This window comes from Zalophus californianus, chromosome 13, assembly GCF_009762305.2.
Source record: "Zalophus californianus isolate mZalCal1 chromosome 13, mZalCal1.pri.v2, whole genome shotgun sequence".
Lineage (NCBI taxonomy): Eukaryota > Metazoa > Chordata > Mammalia > Carnivora > Otariidae > Zalophus > Zalophus californianus.
This window is the reverse complement of record NC_045607.1, coordinates 23,945,256-23,963,742: the sequence shown is the minus strand read 5'-3', so window position 1 is coordinate 23,963,742 and position 18,487 is coordinate 23,945,256. Positions and strand designations below refer to the sequence as shown.

Sequence of the window (18,487 nt, the reverse complement as noted above, 5' to 3'; positions counted from 1 at the left end):
AGTGCAAACAGTTGTTATTTTCAATAGAAATGCAACTAAGATTTTTTTTTTTTTTTTTTTTTTTTTTTTACTTTCTTGTAAAAGCATCTATGCTTATCAAAGCTTTAGGAAAACAAACTCTTCCTGCTTCCTGAGACCTAGAGACACAGGGCAGGACAGCAGACTGTGTATCCTCATTTGGCCAAACTATGTATCCATCCTGGAGTCAGAGCACCTGTCAGCCAAGCCCTTCCAGAAGGTCTAGTGCTCATGCGCACCAGCGGGGTGACCACTTGGTGGCTCCTGCCCGCCTCACCTCTCCTGGCCAGGCCCCTCTCCCTGCCAGGGTACCTACCAGCCTCGTTTTGATTGGAGGGTGCATGCAAACTCCAGTGGTCTCTTCCTTCATGGGGGGAGAGAGTGGAGGAGAACAGCGAGAGTGGGCACAGTGGGGGGCGCTGGCGGGCTCTGCCTGCTCACGAGGAGAGGAGAGAAGGGAAGGAGGCAGAGGAGAGAGGGGAAGGAGGCAGAGGAGAGAAGGGAGGGGAAGAGAGAAAGATAGCACAGTGCAAGAAGGATCTGTCAACTCCAGACTGCTCTGGAGCCAGCCTCGCCCGAGCCTGCTTCTAGCCTCTGGGCAGCTGGCTTTTAGGCCCCCCTTCCCCCCTCCTCTCCCCACCTTCTCTCCTCCTCTCTGGCTCTCATCTGTCTTCTTCACTATCTGAGCAGAACAACCCGTGGAAACCCCACTCCCGGGGCTGGCAGGCAGGGGCCATCTCCTGGGCCGACTGCGCGGGCCTGGTAGCAGCTTCCTGAAGCCTCGCCCAGGCCATGCCAGAAAGAGAGCCGTGATGAATGAGTGATGCCGGCCATGGGGGCGATATGAGGAGTGGCCACACTCCTTGAGCGTGCTGGCCTTCCACGCCTGGTGGCCTCCTGCACTCTGCTAAATAAGGGTCCCCTCATCAGGGTGTATTGGTCAGCAGATGTCCAACAGAGTGCTCCGGGAAAAGACATACCTCAGCAAGGAGGAACACGGACTTTCGGATTTAATCTGCCAGGGCTTTTTGTTATCTGTGTTCAGAAAACATACTGGCTATGCACCCCCCCGCCCCCCAACCCCCTGGCCCAGGCCATGACACCTCGGGTCGCTGCTGAGGTACCCTGTTGCTTTAGCTGGAAGGTATCAAGCATTGTGAGAAAATGCCACATCGCTCGGGGTACTGGGTTCCCCACCCCAGCCCTAAAGAGTGCCATGCACCAGCAGAGGCCCGGCAGCTCGTACTGGTGAGGGTGAGGGTGGTGAAGAGGGAAAGCCCTGAGGCTGGAAGAGGGGACCACTGACAGGGTCAGTGTGGGTTGCCAGGAGGGACCATTCACTCCAGACAGTAAATACATGCATCTTTTTTAGTTTAAGAGCGCTTCCTTAAGTAGTTGGTGACATCCTGCCAGAACGAAGGAAGTACAGCCTCTGGGGAAGTTTCATTACAACTCGATCAAGAACATTGCAGGCGCCTTTTCTGTCTCCAAATTGATCTGATGCCGACCTCTTTACAATTGTGGGGTCCTGGACCGTTTCCAAAGGGCTTTTACAACCAGAACCTCCAAGAGTCTTGGCGACCGCCTTGCTTTCCTACTCTGATTTGGAGATGCTGGAAAATGGCCTCTGCAAAGTCTAAATCCGTGGTTCCTCGTGTCAACTGGTTCTGCATCCATTCCTCAGAAACAAGTGAGTCCGTATTAACCACCTACTGAGACTCCCTCCACTGCTCTGTCCTGTCCTCAGGGTGAATCCTACCCTCCACGAGATGGCATTCGAGACCTGACTGAAATGGGCTCCAGCCTGCCTCACCCCCGACCCTCACTTCTCAACACTGCCCCAGCCAGAACCAACCACACCAGGGACCCCAGGCCATGGGGCCTTAGCCTCTGCAGATAAGCAGGCACTCCTGTGTGCTTTTTGAAGAAAATAAAAGCTGGTATAAATGACCGACAAACACGGACATACTGCCTAGATGCCAAAATGTGTTACCAGCTACTTGTGTCTTAGTTGAAGGTTATGATGAATGACTTAAGGCTTTGCCTAGCATTGGACTTTTATGGTAAAGAAATGTTGATCCATCCCACAAGCATGTACGACCCTTCTAAATATGCATCTGTTAGTAAATGCACAGGAAACAAGATAACACGTGTAATAGGATACTATTTTGAAATACCATTTCATTTTTTTCTCCTGGCATTTCCTCTCCTCCTTGGCTTTTTTCCACATTCAGGCAGCTAGGTTCTTCTAAGCTACTTGGCTTTTGAGGTTTAAAAATCTGACTCCTTGGGGAACAGAAAGATTTTTGGCATAGACAAACAAAGAAGGAAATGTGAAAGGCTTCTTCATCATCCAGACAAGAAAGAGGTTACGAGTTTGTGGGCTGGAGAGAAAAGTCCGAGGGAAAGTGAGGAGGGGGTAGACATTAGGAAGTACTGAGCAGAGGGGCCCGTGGCCCTCCTCCCTGGCTGAGGCTAAGGCACAGGGATTAAAGAGCAGCAGAGAGTGGCTAGTGTCCTTCTGCTCAGGTAGAGCTGGGGAGGTGGCAGGCCCCAGGGCAGAAAGAATGGCTGGGTGGTATGTCCAACAGATTGGGATTCTCGTCCCAGCAGGACAGTGACTTCCATCTACCCAAAAGGGGCATGAGGGAAGCAGGCAGGCAGTGCCCCAGACGTATCCGCAAATAGATGACATCACCAACTAAAGACACTTCCCTCCATGTTCCTGTGCCCTGGAGAAGATGAACGAATCCCCAGGAAGATGGAAGAGGCACCCTGATTTCACTTGGGATCAAGCTTCAGCCCTCCTGATAGAATGGGGTTCAAAAATAAAAACTAAGTTATTGAGATAGATGGAAAACCAGTTCTTCTGACACCCAAGTCAGGGCCTGTTTTTGCCCTGCACGACCTGTGTCTGGTCAGGCCAGCCTCCTCCCTGGCACATGAACTCTAGACTAACAGTTCCTGGCCCAGAACAGACCTGGGTCCCAAGTGCCTCTGCTTTGCAGTGGGTGAGTGGTTCATGCAGTACGGGGATCGGGACTGGACTGGGGAGGGACCAGCCCCAAAGAGAAAGCCTCAGGAACACAGAAGGCATAGGTGTTTGTGGTGTGTGTCACCTGGGGAGGGAAGCTGGCATGACAGACCTGGAGTGGGGGACTTGATTGATGGGTCAATGTCCCCTCCTTCCACTCTGTTAACACCAACACCCCGTGCACGAACCCAGACTCACCTTCCAAAAGAGGATACCAAAGGGACAGTGGGTGCTGTCGTCACTGGCTTGCCTTCTCGCCACCCTACCCTTACGCCCCACCTCTTCCATTGGCCAGAAAATCCAGTCTGATTGGCAGGTCTGTGTTGGGATTCTGGCCCCCGGCAAGCCACAAGCTGCGCAGGTTGTAGGGCTTCTACTGCTAAATTGAGCTACATGATAAAAGAGTTGGGGATGGGAGAAGAAAAGATATGGAAAGAGGAGGAAAAAGGGTTGCAAAAGTGACAATGGAAAGAATGTTTTTTGGAGATTTTGAGGATGAAAATCCTTGGAGTCGTGCAGGGTACAAGAGAATTAAGAAGGAAGCAACATGGGATTTGAGAAGTGTTACCAGGGAGGTGATAATTTAATCTTGAATGCTTTTTGAGAGATGCCAGTTAAAGACGGAAACATTATCATTCTCAGTTGTTTGGACTATGCTGCTTTGAAAACCGCTCTACACAGAGACTGGATCATCAGGGTTGGAGTCATAAGGGTTAAACTAGCGCTGATAATGCCTTGGTGGATCGTCCGTTGAATGAAGGCAAGAAAATCTGGTCCCAACCCTCTCTCTGCTGTCCTTCTAGTTCTGGCCCAAGGGACCAGGGTGGTGCTGTGGCTTTAGGAGTCTCAACCAGCCCCAGACCCTAAATCCAGTCTCTCCTCCACTGTCCTCTGGGGCAGAGACACCGCACCCCCGCCCTCTCCCTGACAACAGAGAGGACTGCTGCTTGTATTTCTACGACACTGGGTGGAGCAGATGGAGGAGATGGAGGGAAGAGGAACAGACAGAAGAAGCAGGCTGCTGGAATCCCCCTTCCTCTCAAGGACCCTTCAGCACTGGTGGAGACAAGACTCAAGTGAAAGGTTAAGGCCAGTAATGCCAAGAAAGGCCCAAATGGAATGTGCTCTCATCACAATACCAGCCCTCCAGCATACCTTCTCTGTGAACGTGCACTGTGGGCACGCACTCATACCTCAAATCCACACAAGCAAGACAAAGGATGCTTCATCCTGAGAACGCGTATTCACTGCAGACTTCAGATCACGGGACCTCTGGGTCCCTGGCAGATGCTGCTTCCTTTTTAATCTCAGACCATTAAGTTCAAAGAATAAAGATGGGGCAATTAAATCTACCAGCTGGATCTGCAACACAATGGTTTTTAAGGGAATCCCATCACTCCTGTCAGAGCTATGAAATATTTTTTCTGGCAAACTAATCCGAGTTTCTCAGATCTGCCAGAACCTTTAATAAATACTCAGTATTTTGCTCATGCTACACCCTCTGCACAGAATGCTTTGGTACATTTCCTCCATCTGGCAAACTCCTGCTCATACTTCAAAACCCTAGCACTATGAAGCCTTCTTTTTCTCAGTGGCCCCAGATAGGGTTAGGCACTGGGTGCCACAACAGTAGCAGTTTCTATAGACTCTCGGATGGCATTAATGGCAGCATGCTTCAGCAGTCTGGAAGTTTCTCAAGAGCCTAACTCAGAGAGAGATCTTCCCCCACTGTCTTCTATTCCTGTCCAGCATGTTTTCTTCAATGTGGGCCTGGGAACTTAGCTTTCTACCCCCTTCTGCCTTCATAGGCCCTCAGGTTGCGACCTAGGGGTTCTCAGGTCCCTTTGGGGTTTGCTGCCCTCCAGCTACTGATGTCCTCAGATTGTGGCCCTGGCTTCCAGCCCCCACACGTGGCCATCCTAGGGTGTAAGGCCTCAGCTGGGATACTCAGTTGGGATACTGATGTAGTGCCAGGCCCAGGCTGCTTAACTTGCTGTCCCGTCCTCCACGCTCCTTGTTCTGCTTTCTCAGGCTGGGGAGAGCTTTAAACCCAGCCCTCCTTCCAGGCATTGCGTTCTCCAAAGTGGCAAGTTTCTGAAATCCAGATGCCAGATTCAGCCCAATCTGATGATGTAAAGGGCACCAGAGAAGAAGCTGGAACACTTGGGCTTGGAACAGCTCAGTCCCTGTGTGATTTACCTCACTCTGGGACTCAGTTTCCTTATCTGTGCAAAAGGATGACAAGGGGATGAGACAAGGCCCTGCTTCTGGGTTAGCCTATCTTGGCAATTTGTCTAACAAGAAGGCCATCAATAACTTGACTGCATTTTCTCCAACATGGGAAGAGAGTAACTCTGAAGGTTCCCGGAGAAGGCTGTCTGACCCACTGTCAGTTCTCAGCTGTTTATCCAAATGTGCTGACTCAAAGCTCTCAGACTGTACCAACTCTCGAGATGAGTACAACTGTATAAATCCCAAATGATCGCCTTGTACCAGCTGAAGCAGGGACAGTGATCATTCCTAAAGCCTAGACAGTACTTTGCCTCATTCGTCCCCTCTCCAAAGCCTTCCGGAAACCCTTCCTATCCACCACCTGCCCCTCCAGGGAGCCAGTCCTGAATGACTCCCACTTGTGGCTTCTCCCTGAGAATCTTCTACACGGCTGTCCTGTCGAGCCTGGCCCTTTATCAACCCGACTCCCCTCCAGCCTCTCGCTTCCCTGCCTGCTCCCCCAGCCTCACACATGGCCAGGTGTGCACTGAGCTCTCAGGAGGCATTTTGTGACTTGGTTCACGTTTTGACTCACGCTCCACATTTGTGGACCATGATTTATGCTCAAGTACACTTGGGTGTCAGGCTGAGCCCAGCCAAAGGTATATCCAAGTCTGCCTGTATCATCTAACACTATTCCTAATACCTCACACACATTTATGGTGCTTTAATATTCTTCAAGGGCTCTCTCTGTGTCACGTGATCATCAGACCACTCTGAGGCAGACATGGCAAACGATGGCATCTTTTATCCCATGACAAGGCTCCTAAGGAGGGGAGCAGAGACTGAAGCCAGGTCTGCCTTGGATGACTCCTGGGGTCCAGTGCTCTCTCTCCAGTGCTCTGAAAGGGTTTCCCACATGCAGGAGGACCACCCACGAGGACCACGACCATCCCTAAGGGGAGACCTATAGGCAGAGGATGGAGGATGGCAGGGAGACGTGAGGGGCCTGGAAAGCTGGGGTGAAGCCTTGAGCCAGTGCTTCAGACCAGAGCACGTTGTTGGAAGCGGCAGCAAAAGATGCCCCAAGGGTGGGCATGCGGGGAGCAGCCCAGGAAGCCAGGAAGCCAAGACCCAAGCCCCAAGGAGCCCTCCACATTTGGAAAGCAGCAGACAGGCGGGGTGGGACCCCTGCAGCCGCCCTCAGGGGAAAGGGAGCACCACCTCCCCGGAGGGCTCCGGGAGGTAAAAGGACCCATGTGCCTGAACCCCCAAAGAAGGCTGATCCCTGAGCCTCCAGGCTGTGTGCAGGACAAGAGGAAGAGCCTTCCCAATGGCGATGCCCACCTCTGTCCATCTGTCCCACTGCCAAGATGTTTCTATGATCTGTGGCTTTTCTGGTTTTAGCAAAATGGGAAGTTTACCAGAGGAGTAGCTTCTGTGAAGTCCATCAGGAGATCGCCTGGCTCCAAGGTAAAGGCACCTCCTCGGTCAGAGGGACTCTAGGAAGGCAGATAAAAATACTGCTGGTGAATGACAGCTCCAGACAGACACGGGAATGTCACCAGAAATCAGTTTCCTCCCTCCCCTCTCCCTCCCTTCTATCACCAAGCCCATGACCGCTCCAGTACCCCATAGGGTTCACTTGCCCAGCAGTGTGCATATTATAGAAGCCTAACCCCCAATGTCAATGGGCAGAAATAGTGTGTAGGCTAGAGAAAACTGCCTCTTTAAAAGGTGCAAACAACTTCTTTTAAGAGCTTTGAGTGCTCTTGGACTGGTCTTTTGTGGGGGGAAATGCTTCAAAGAGTCCTTTGAATAGACAGAGAGCAAAGCCCCCCACCTGGATCAAGAGGGTTAAGGCCGCAAGGAGCTAAACTCAGGAGCACAGGGGGCGCCAGCCTGGCTCACTCAGTAGAGCACGCCATCCTTGATCTCAGGGTCAGGAGTTCAAGCCCTGTGTGTGTCACAGAGTTTACTTTAAAAACATTTTTTTAAAAACATCATCTGCATAATAATGAGGGAGATCTTCCTGGTGGGAGGGAAGTATCTCTGAAAGCCACGTTCAGTGTTTAGGAGAACATTTTTTTTCCCCTCCTGCCCTGGAGTCTCAGCAGCATGGGAGGCCTAGAGGCCCTTTATGAGAAAAAAAATAAGCCCCATCAATTTGGCACAAGCAGGGCCCTAAGGAGAGAGATGGCCAGGAGAGGGAGCCCTGTGGCCTCTGGTAGGATGCCACCCACATCCCCCACTGAAGTCTCCTTTGTTTCATACATTTTTTTTTTTTTTTTTTTTGCTTGGTTTTAACCATGGTGAAGAAAAGGTGATGAGAACCTATGTCTGAACTTGGAACAAAGCAGTATGAGGGACTCTGCACAAGACAGGGGAACCTGGCTCAAGATACCAGGAGGTGATCGACAGGAAAGCAGGGAGCCTCAGTCTGGGCCAGTCATCGACTGAAGGGTCCCTGGCCTGAGCAGGATCTCCTGTTGAGAACCACAAAGGGATTCCCAAAGATCCTGGGAAGGGAGCGGGTAAATGCCTGGCCATGGTCAAGCAGGATGTGGCCTGGCCCATTGTTACCTAGAGGCTACCACTGGAATCATGACCTATTTGCCCAGATGTCCCCTCCACTGGACCTGATGCTGGCCCACAAGCTGGGCAGGGAAGCAGACCTTATTCCCATTTTTAGGCGAAGGAAGCAGTCTTGGAGAAACAAGGCCTGTGGAGTAACTGCTCGTTTCAAGCAGCCAAGCCATAAAGGATGTGGAGGGAGCAGCTGGGAACAGAGTCTGGGGTCTGGTCTTGCCTTTGGGACCCCCCACCCCACACACCCACCATTCCTCAGTGGGGTCCACAGACCAGGCAGCCTTTGACTTGACATCTACTGGTAGAGCAAGCCAAGGGGTTTGCACGTATTTGGACCACTCGCTGAGTAGAATGACCACAGCTAAGGGTCACTCAGAGAAAACCAAGAGAAATGTCTTGAGTAAGGCCTTTATCACAGCCCATTTGCATAGCTAGCAATGTCCTGAAATTCCAAACTGACAAAATAAAATTTCCCATTTTCAAACTATTCATATGGACCATCCAATATAAGGAAGGGGACGGGGACACTTCTATGTTTTTATTTTTTACTCTTCCAAATTTTCCATCATGGGTGGAAAAACATGTCTTGTTTTCTCTATTTACGGTGCAATAGATTATATAGGGATGATATTCTAAAACCAAAACTGCCCTCAAAAATCTCTTCCATTTCTCTTAAAGTACAGTGCACAAGGTCTTTATTATACCATTTGCATCTCATAAATAGGTCCTCTTTTGGGGAGAGTTATATAAAAAGCCTGCCCTCGTGGCCATGTCCCTTGCTTTACGAGTGCACAGTTGATTGCGCCAAGTTTAAATGCGCACGGGATGCCATGTGCTAAATTTATACTGAATTCCTAGCCAGTGCAGCTACTCCTCGGGGCTTTCCCCCCATACCTTGGCCCCTGGGGACAGCTGGCCCTTGCCTTCTGAGTTCTGAGGCGAGCTGAGTTTGTGGCCCTTGGGGGACACCGGCGGCACGGAGACTTGCATGGCAGCCATGGTGGTGTTTGTGGCTGTGGCGATGGGCGCTCCTACTGCCTCGGCCAGGTCAGGAGGGAGGTCATCTTCATCACTGCGGTTACTAAAAGCACATGAAGCTCTGCTCATTACAACAATAAACAGGCTGTGGGGCGTGGAGCGAGGGCCGGGAAGGGGTGGGGGCAGATGTCTGCCAGATGTCCAGCTTCCAGGATCCAATACAGGGACATTTTTGCCAAAGCCAATTTGGGCTGGATGTTCTGTCATTTGCCAAGGGATTTAAAAAAATTTTTTTTTCTGTATCACGGAAAGAGACACATAACATTTATCATTTTATCCATTGGTCAGTGTACAATTCAGTGAAATTTGATACATTCGCGATGTCATGCACCCATCATCACTGTCTACACCCAAAACTTTTTCATCACCCCCAACAGCAATGCTGTATCCACTGAACAGTAACTCCCAATGCCCTCTCCCTGCAGCCCCTGGTAACAGCTGTTCTGCTTTCTGTCTGGATGAATTTGACTATTCTAGGTATCTCACATAAGTGAAATCATACAATAGATGTCCTTCTGTATCTGGTTTACTTCACTTACCATAACGTTTCCAAGGTCCATCCATGTGGTAGCATATATCAAAATTTCATTTCTTTTTAGGGCTGGATAATATTCCATTGCAATGATAGACTATATTTTGTTTATCCATGCACCTGTTGATATACTAATGTGTTTGAGACCCTGCTTTCAATTCTTTTGGATTGGGATTCCACTTGAAGTGGGATTGCTGGGTCATATGGGAGTTCCCATGCTTAATGTTTTGAGGAGCCACCAAACCAAGGGAGTGGCCTCCCTTATGAGGGTAAATACAAGCCATTTAAGAACCAACTGCCCTGGGTGAAAAGTATAATGGCGCCTTTTGTGGCCTAACAGCAACTATTCCTTTGGTGTGATAAACTAGTTACAGGGGAGGAGTTGGGCACACGTGTTTGGGGGCCTCGTAGCTCTGGTCTTAGAATCTCTCTGGCGGAATGGGATGATGGAGGGAGAAAAGTACACTAGACAGGAAGTCACCACGATGGAGGAGGAGTCCAGGTTGGCATTCTGGGTTTGTTTCCAGGGCTTGGATGTGTGGGGGAGGTTTGACCTCCCACAAAGTATGTCAAGGCAGGAAGACCTTTTAATCTGGTCATAGTGGCCCAGGACAGAGCAGTGCCGTGAATCGCCCATTCTTAGTATTAACAGTATCTTCTCAAACTTACAGAAATTAAGACAAGTCCCCGATCCCCTAATGCCAACCAGATTGCCGCCTGTGCAGTACAGGGCTAACCCTGCAGGCCTGGGGAGCTCTAACTCGACACATGCCACAGGAACCATTGGCCATTGATGAGCTTCTGGGAGAAGCTCTGGGCCCTGGGAATATCCCGCCTGATAGGGGTGTCACTGCATACCCGACCTTGGGCCATGCCACACAGTCTATGCTAGCAATGTGATTTATAGTGAAGACGAGCTCTTGTATGCCTAGGGCTTAGGGCCACACTATATCAGTTTGACCTTGGGGTTGGGGGGCGGTTATTGGAGACTGGGTAGTTGTTCCATGACTATGTGACTGACCCCCAATAATAACCCTGGGTGCCAAGGCTCGGGTGAGTTTCCCTGCTTGGCACGACTTCACGTATGTTGTCACATGTTGCTGGAAGAATGAGACACTAACCACATGACTCCTCTAGGACAAGACAAGTGGAAGCTTGTGCCCGGTCTTCTTAAACTCCACTCTATGTGCCTTTTCCTTTGCTGATTTTAGTCTGGATCCTTCCACCGGAATAAGCCATAACCTTGAGGATAACAGCTTTTCTGAGTTCTACAAGTCCTTCTAGTGAATCGGGTAGTCTTAGGGACCCTGATACACTTTTCCTAAGGGGCTTGCACGTGGAAGTCCTAGAGCTACCCCGGCACAGGGGTTATGATTTAGAAGTGATGGCTGAGCAAGCCTGGAGACTAAAGGGTTCATGGCCAGTGAGCACCAGTGTGGCCTGAGCAGGGTCCCTCACAGAGGCCTTGTGGGAAACATGGCCATGGTACACAAACTGAGGTGAGGATGGGACTCACTGAGGAGGGTCCTGGGAGATTACGGATCTTTCTGTATATGCAGAAGCCTCAAGAGGAGGATGTAGGACTCAATAAGGGGACAGGTGAGGTTGGAATAAGTGGGAAAACTAGTAAGACACCACATATGCGGATCCATGCTGATGAAGCTAATCAGCTCAGTAACGAACACAGGCATTAGCCCATTTAATTCTTACAACAGCCCTGCATTATGATCTCCATTCTTCAGAGAAACAGATGTTACTCAGTGGCAGATTGTGACATGACTTGCTCAAGGTCACATAGCTAGTTAAGTGGAAGAGTGGGGTTAAAATCCTTTTCTGCCTCATTAAAAAAGAAAATTATAACCTTAAAAGCATAGTTATTCAGTTTAACATTATAGGCTATTAAAAAGAAACAAAAACATAGCTCATCTTTCACAGCAGGAAGTCAACTGATGCTGCCTAAAATTGAAAAAGACTCCAAATTCTTGATGGTTTTTATAACCTTTTGTCCTAACTTAGATCTTGTAGCAAAGAGATAATCTGCTTAACTACACTGAGTCTTTCAATTCAACCTCCGTTTCTGAGGTAAATTCATGTTAAATTCATGAAACATCATTTAATAAGTACAATTTTATGTGTAGCTGGATTCTTTTCTTTGAAATGATTTCCTTCCATTTTAATAATATGTGAAAAATGTCTACAGCAATAGTCATTCAGTGTGAACATAGGTTATTTTTGGTGGCATGATTCTAGGGAATTGGTTATCTTTTCTCTTCAGACTTAGGGTATTTTTCTCTTTAGAATATTTTTAGGCTTTTATATGATGTTTAAATAAATAGTAAAGTTACATTTCTAGAAGAAAATATAGCCACTCATCATTTCCTAAACACACTGCCTGGTATCAATAGAGGACACTCTTTCCTGCCTCGACCTCTACCTCGAGTTCTGCTTCTCTCTCTTCTCTGCGTGCATCAGCAGCCACATGTTTCTTCCCTATGTCATTACCTCCAGGACAGAACAACCCAGGAGGTTTGTGTGTATATCCTTAAAAGCATCAATCCAAAAACTCGTTCAGAGTACTTGAACATTGTGATGCTCTTGGTGGAGAACCCTAAAATCCAAATCCACATTATGCTGGCCTAGGAACTCAGAATACCCTAATAGCCAAAAGGGCTGTGTGTATGTGTGTGTGTGTGTGTATTTCAAAAACAGTAATGCAGAAATATTTTTTAAAAGGGAAATCTGAGTTTTTTCCATCTGTATTCCTTGACACTGTGTTTATTAACTTACCAATATTTATGACTGGAAGAGAGGACTGGTGGTGGTGTCAATGATTTCAGAATTATTTTTAGGGGGCAAAAACTTAAAACTGGGAAAATCTCACCCATTAATTTTGCTATCATTACTAATGGGGAAAATGCTGCTATTCTTTTATTTTTGAAGCAAAATACTTTGGAGTAGCTTAAGAAATACACATGTGAAGTTAGAGGTTTGGAAAGGGTTTCCTTAAAAGAGCCACTGTAGTGAGTTAAATTTTCTTTCCTTCCAGGCCACGTATTAGTCATTGTTTCCAACATGATTACATATCCTGAATAGGTGATAATAACATTTGGAGTTTCAAAATGTAAAAGGAAAGTCTGATAATCCTGACAGTTTTATCCTCAGGGGAGCAGAATTTTCATGGTTTAATTTGTCCCCCAGAAACCATTAGGACTGTTAATTATTTGAATTACTCATTTTGGCTTTCCTAGGAAACACAGCTGCTCCAGCCGTCCAGCATTTCTGTTCAGGCTAATGAGGTGGGAGGTGGTGGCCTCCTCCCTTTCGCCAGGTGCAGGCTCGAGCTGGCTGTTTAAGTGCGTACAAAGTCACCCTCCCCAGCCTATACTTTGCATTCAGGGTATCCCCCAAACTGGACCTTTTCTTGGAGGCTTTCAGGTCCTTGAGAAGAAAGGAAAGGGAGCTAGTTCATCCACTGGCCAGGTTCCTTGCTATGGGCTAGATCTGCATTATGGCACATCAACCCTCACCAAATTCCTCAGGGCTAGGTATGAGCTCACCCATTTTACAGATAAGGAAAGAGAGGTTGAAAAAGTAATTTCCCCAAGAGTTTAGAGCAGTAAACTAGCCAGGACTCTGACAGAAGCCTTTCTGACTCCAGAGCTGCATGCATTCCATGGCACCCAAAGATCCCCCTGCAGCCCTCTGGTCAATTACACACCCAGGCATAGTGCCACAGCCAAGGTCAAAAAATGGGAACTACCATTGTGATTAGCACTACGGCTCTTACTAAAATACTACTACTCTTACAACAGCAGTTACCCGTCTTGTTTGTTATAATTATTTGCAATCTGTCTCTCCCTCCAATAAATGGTGACTCCTCAGACGGGAACTATCAAAGTCATTTTGTTCTTCCTAGAAGAGCCTAAAACAACTCTATGCATATGGGAGCCACGGAATTTTCATTAAGCTGAACAAAATTGGACAGGCCCTGGTGGTTCTGGGATACTTTGGGATAGGACTCCTCCCATAGGTCTCACACAGCTCCGTGATTAGCTTTGGCTCTGTTGACAGATCATGCTACCATTTCACAATTATGCCATGGATGAAGCTTTTGATATGGCTCCTGATGATTCCCCATCCTGGTATCCATGCCCCTGCATGATCCCTGACTCTTGAGTGTGCGCTGGCCCTCCTGACTTGCTTCTAACGAACAGAATATGGCAAAAGTGATGGGATGTCATTTGTGATGAGGTTACAAAAGGCTGGGACTTTTGCCTTGCAAGAGTTCTCTCTGGCTCTTCTTGTGTGATTTCTCCATCAGAGAGGAAAGATCTACATGACTAGGCACCGAGGGCAACCTCCAGACAACAGCCAACAAGAACCAAATCCTGTTCCAACCTGTAAGAATGAGCCTTCGGATGAGACCACAGCCCTTGCCCACACCTTGAATGCAACCTTCTAAGAGACCCTGACACAGAAGATCCAACTAAGCCATGCCTGGACTTCCAACCCACATAAACTGTGAGGTAATAAATGTGGACTGTTTAAAGCCACTAATTTTGGAGTAACTGGTTACATAGCAATCAATAATCAATACATATGCCAACTATGTAATGTTTTCAGGGAGAGAAGTCAAGTCCCATTATTGGGACTAAATTGGAAACAAACTGTATTTTGGGAGATGGCTCTTTGGAAGTGGTGCAAGAGGCTAAAAAAACATTTATAACTGAACATTTAGTATCAACTTTGTGACTATTATCGAAAAACTTGAAGTATAGAACTCACAAACTGTATTGTCTTGTTAACTTCCTCACTCGGGGAGGCTTGATTTCCGGCTTTTCCACTGCTGGTTGGGTAGTTTCCACACGTATAGGAATAGGACTTCTAGAGACATACCAAGAAACAGAACATCACCAACAGAAAAGTTATGGTCTAGTTTTGGCTGTAGAAACTGCTTTCTCAGTTAATTTAAACCCTTAATAACACTGGTAGTCAACATATCCATTTTTCCTCCCTTCTACTCTACTTATTAAATATAATTTTTAAATATATCATAGAAAGTCCAAAAACAAAAACCAAAATAATAGGGAGGAAAATATAGCAAGTGGGAACTGAATATAACTGGGGTACCACATACAGCTTCTCTGACCAAAACACCTACCTCCAGGGTTTGGTTCATTACCAGGTTTTGCCAATAAAATAAGCAAAGAGAAACCCATGGATAACCCATTTTTACTTCAAAGTAATCTGGTAGTTATGTTATTTTAAATATGTCACAGGATATATTTTTAAAAGATAAACAGGGTATTTAATGTGAAAAATGCATAATCAGACTTAAGACCTGTTCTAAAACATTTTAATTTTGTGTATGTGAAAATGTTAAAAATTGTTTCATTTCTATATTTCCTCAAGAAAATATGCCAGATAACCAATGGGCCCTATTCAAAACAGTGATTTTAAGAAAAAGCTTTCACACATTTTTGTAGTGGTTATGACTAATTTCATTTCAAAAAAATCAGGGGGCGCCTGGGTGGCTCAGTTGGTTAAGCGTCTACCTTTGCCTCAGGTCATGATCCCAGCATCCTGGGATCGAGCCCTGCATCGGGCTCTGTGCTCAGCAGGGAGCCTGCTTCTCCCTCTCCCACTGCCTGCCTGTCTGCCTACTTGAGCTCTCTCTCTCCCTCTGTCAAATAAATAAATAAAATGTTTAAAAAACAAAAACAAAATAATCAGAAATTACCTTCTGGGACCTATGGACATCAAAAGAAGTTGAGGTCCTAAGCAAGGAACCTCTGGCAAGTCAATGAACAATTCTGAGCCCCCATTTTCTCCTCCATTTAGTGTCTAATAAGGTGATAGGCATGTGGCCAGTGCCTAATCAATGTTTGTTGAATAAACACGTGAACGAATGAGCAAATAAAGAAATTGGGGTCAGCATAGTCTAGATTCATGATTTCCTCAAGCTGGGACCCTGGAGTCAATTGAATATAGTTCCTGAAAGAACTCACACTCAACCAGGGAGCGCATAACTTCACTTGGGTGGAATGGTTGGCATCTGGAAAGCTTTGTGGAGGAGTTTACACTTAACCAGATGGAGGGAAGACTTCCAAGGTAGAAGACAGAGTAGAGAGCTATAGAATGCAAGGCACTGGAACCGCTAACAGGTGAGGTCCTAGCAGAAGAGCAGGGGATTTCCACTAGAGTAGGAAGCAGGGACCGGGTTCCTGAGGGGCCTCAGGAATTTACACTGAAGTCCAAGGTGTCACTAAAAGTTTGAGGCAAGGGAATGGCATAGTCAGACTTGCTTGTTGGAAAAACCCTTAGAGCAAGGAAATGAATCCTGGTGAAGACAGGCTGGCTGGGAGCATCTTCAAAGACTGTGGCAGGAGGTATCCAGGCAGAGAGACGGTGAGGACTTGCTGTAGACTGGGATTCAGGTCATGAAGAGGAGAGGACAGATGTGGGGGAAAATATGAATACTGAGTTAGCAGGACATGGTGACCAATTTTACAAGGGGATGAAGGAGGAGAAAGTCAAGGACTCCCAGGCATCAGATCTGGACGAAGGGTAGGTAATAATGCCATTAACCAAGACTGAAAAACAGGTGAAGGGTTAGTGAGGCAGGATGGGAAGAGATGAATTAAGGTTTTTCGGAGTCCAGGAGGCAGCTGGGTATGTGCTCTGGAGTAAGACAACGTTACACAAAGGACACGGATTGGGAATCAAAGGTGACATAGAAAAGTGTGGGTTTTATTTTTAACATCAAGAATGCCTCAGAGCAGTGGTTCCTGGATCACCTGGGGTACTTGCTGAAATTCTGGTTCCTGTCCGCCCCCCACCCCCACCCAAGGATCTGAAAGGTCTGGAGTAGGACCCAAGAGTCTGTGGTTGTTGTTGTTTTGTTTTGTTTTGTTTTTAAGATTTATTTATTTATTTATTTGAGAGAGAGTGTGTGCATGGTAGGGAGGGGCAGGGGGAGAGGGAGAGAGAGAATCTCAAGCCAACTCCCCACTGAACGTGGAGCCCAACGCAGGGCTCGATCTCATGACCCTGAGATCACGACCCGAGCCAAAACCAAGAACCTGACGCTTAACTGACTGAGCCACCAGGCACCCCTAAAAGTCTGTGTTTTTAATGAGAGACTGAGGCAATGACCCTTGGACCCATTTTAGGAAACTCCACCTAGGGGTACCCTGCCAGTGTTAGACCACCAAGGTGGAAATGGGACTGCCATGATTTATAGGTTGTTACTTACTTGGGCTGAGAGGGGGAGGGTCTCTGCTCTCTGTGAGATCAGAGGAGGAAGGTTTTCCTCTGGGTTTAAAGTGGTGATGGCCCGGAAGCTTTAAAGAGCATGTGTGGGGGCGCCTGGGTGGCTCAGTCGTTGGGTGTCTGCCTTTGGCTCAGGTCATGGTCCCAGGGCCCTGGGATAGAGCCCCGCATCGGGCTCCCTGCTCTGTGGGAAGCCTGCTTCTCCTTCTCCCACTCCCCCTGCTGGTGTTCCCTCTCTTGCTGTGTCTCTCTCTCTCTCTCAGATAAATAAATAAAATCTTTAAAAAAAAATAAAGAGCATGTGTGGTTCTAGTACTGTAAAGGAGTCCAATATGAAAAGTACATCAATGGCCAAAGGAATAGTGATAAACTGAGCTGGGACAGAGAGCAGAAGCCCAGTCCTACAGGGTCTGCCGTGCTCTGTTGAGAAGTGTGGACTCCACTTTGAGAGCAGAGCAGTCTTTAAAGAAAGGACATCAAGTAGGGGAATGACAAGGTCTTATCTATATACTCCTCACCTCAGAGTGATTTCTTTGTTAGCACAGCAGTTAGAAATAATGAAACCGAGAATAAGCAGCATTTCTGAGACTTAAACAAAGTTGTTTTAAGCCAGTCTTTTTCTATCTCTTCATACTGACATTCCAATTTTCTTTTTTCCTCTCTGATTTTATTAGCAAATGCCCTTGTGAGTAATGTTTCGAGGATAACGTTGATGATACAGAGTATTGTTTCCCCATTCAAACAAGAAGCAACAGACCTTACATTAGCATCCTGAAGACTGGATTTCTTATTAATATTTACAAACGTTGATTCCTCTTTTCCAACCTGTTAAAGAAAACAGGCCGGTTAGTCAAAACTGAATTATTTTGGTGAGCAAAAAAATGTTTTCAAGTCTCCAACATTCAAAGGATTACAGAAATGTGAAGGTAGCTCAGAGAGGTGGTTCACTAAGTACTCAGTCAATGACAACTTTTCTCTGGTGTTTATATAAGTTAAGAAAAAAAAATGTTTTCATGAGTCATTCCCCATCATGGGGATTAACACTTAATCATTCAAATGTAATCAGCACTTGCATTCATACTTTTATTGAGCACCTGCTATGTGCCAACTCATACTTGAGTGAGAAAGGGAGAGTGTGGGAAAAGCCAAACCCACAGTTTAATCCCCCACCTGACATTGCTGATCAGGAATAATAATCAGCTCTATGCTCACATACCACTTACAGCTTACAAAGGAATTTAGAATCTGTCTTTTCATATCAGTGTAACAAGCCCGGGAGGAATTATGTCATATGATTTTCATGATTTTGATAGAAGCCTTGTCCTCCCTCCAGTGAGTCCCACAGAGAATGGTGGGGGAGGAAGGGACACCCACTCAGCCCCGGAGGCCAGCTGAATGTACGCTGGAGGTCAGAGCAGGAGTCTGTGGCTTTCAACCCATCAGCAATGCCCCAGTGAATAACTGTACGCCAGTTAATAACTCCTGGTGTTGAAATCTCTGTTCACATAGCAGGTATGGCTCCCGTCTCCTGGCTGGACCCTGCCGGACACGGTGTCTCGGGCCTAGAGGGCCTCCTTCTCCGCTATGGCAGGAAGGAAATCCTGTGGCGTGAAATCAAAGGAAGGCACCAGCTCCACGGACCTGGGCACTCACTCGCGATGCGTTCTCCAGCTGGGCTTTCAAAATGTTACACTTCACGTGGTCGGCTATGGGGGAAGGCAAAAGTGGGGTCTGAAGAGTCTTCTCGGAAACTTTTTTTTCTTCAGCCTGTGACAAACCCAAAACACACGCAG

The 18,487-nt window shown here is 47.3% G+C and overlaps 1 protein-coding gene across 1 annotated transcript in view; it reads right to left on the bottom strand.

Moving 5' to 3' along the window:
- Positions 1 to 18,487, bottom strand: part of EPB41L4B (erythrocyte membrane protein band 4.1 like 4B) — a 124,164-nt gene that overhangs the window by 8,976 nt on the left and 96,701 nt on the right. The window contains 6 exon segments of the mRNA XM_035723673.1: positions 335 to 451; positions 6,688 to 6,765; positions 8,747 to 8,924; positions 14,208 to 14,306; positions 17,452 to 17,519; positions 18,336 to 18,461. Coding sequence (XP_035579566.1) covers positions 335 to 451; positions 6,688 to 6,765; positions 8,747 to 8,924; positions 14,208 to 14,306; positions 17,452 to 17,519; positions 18,336 to 18,461 — 666 coding nt within the window.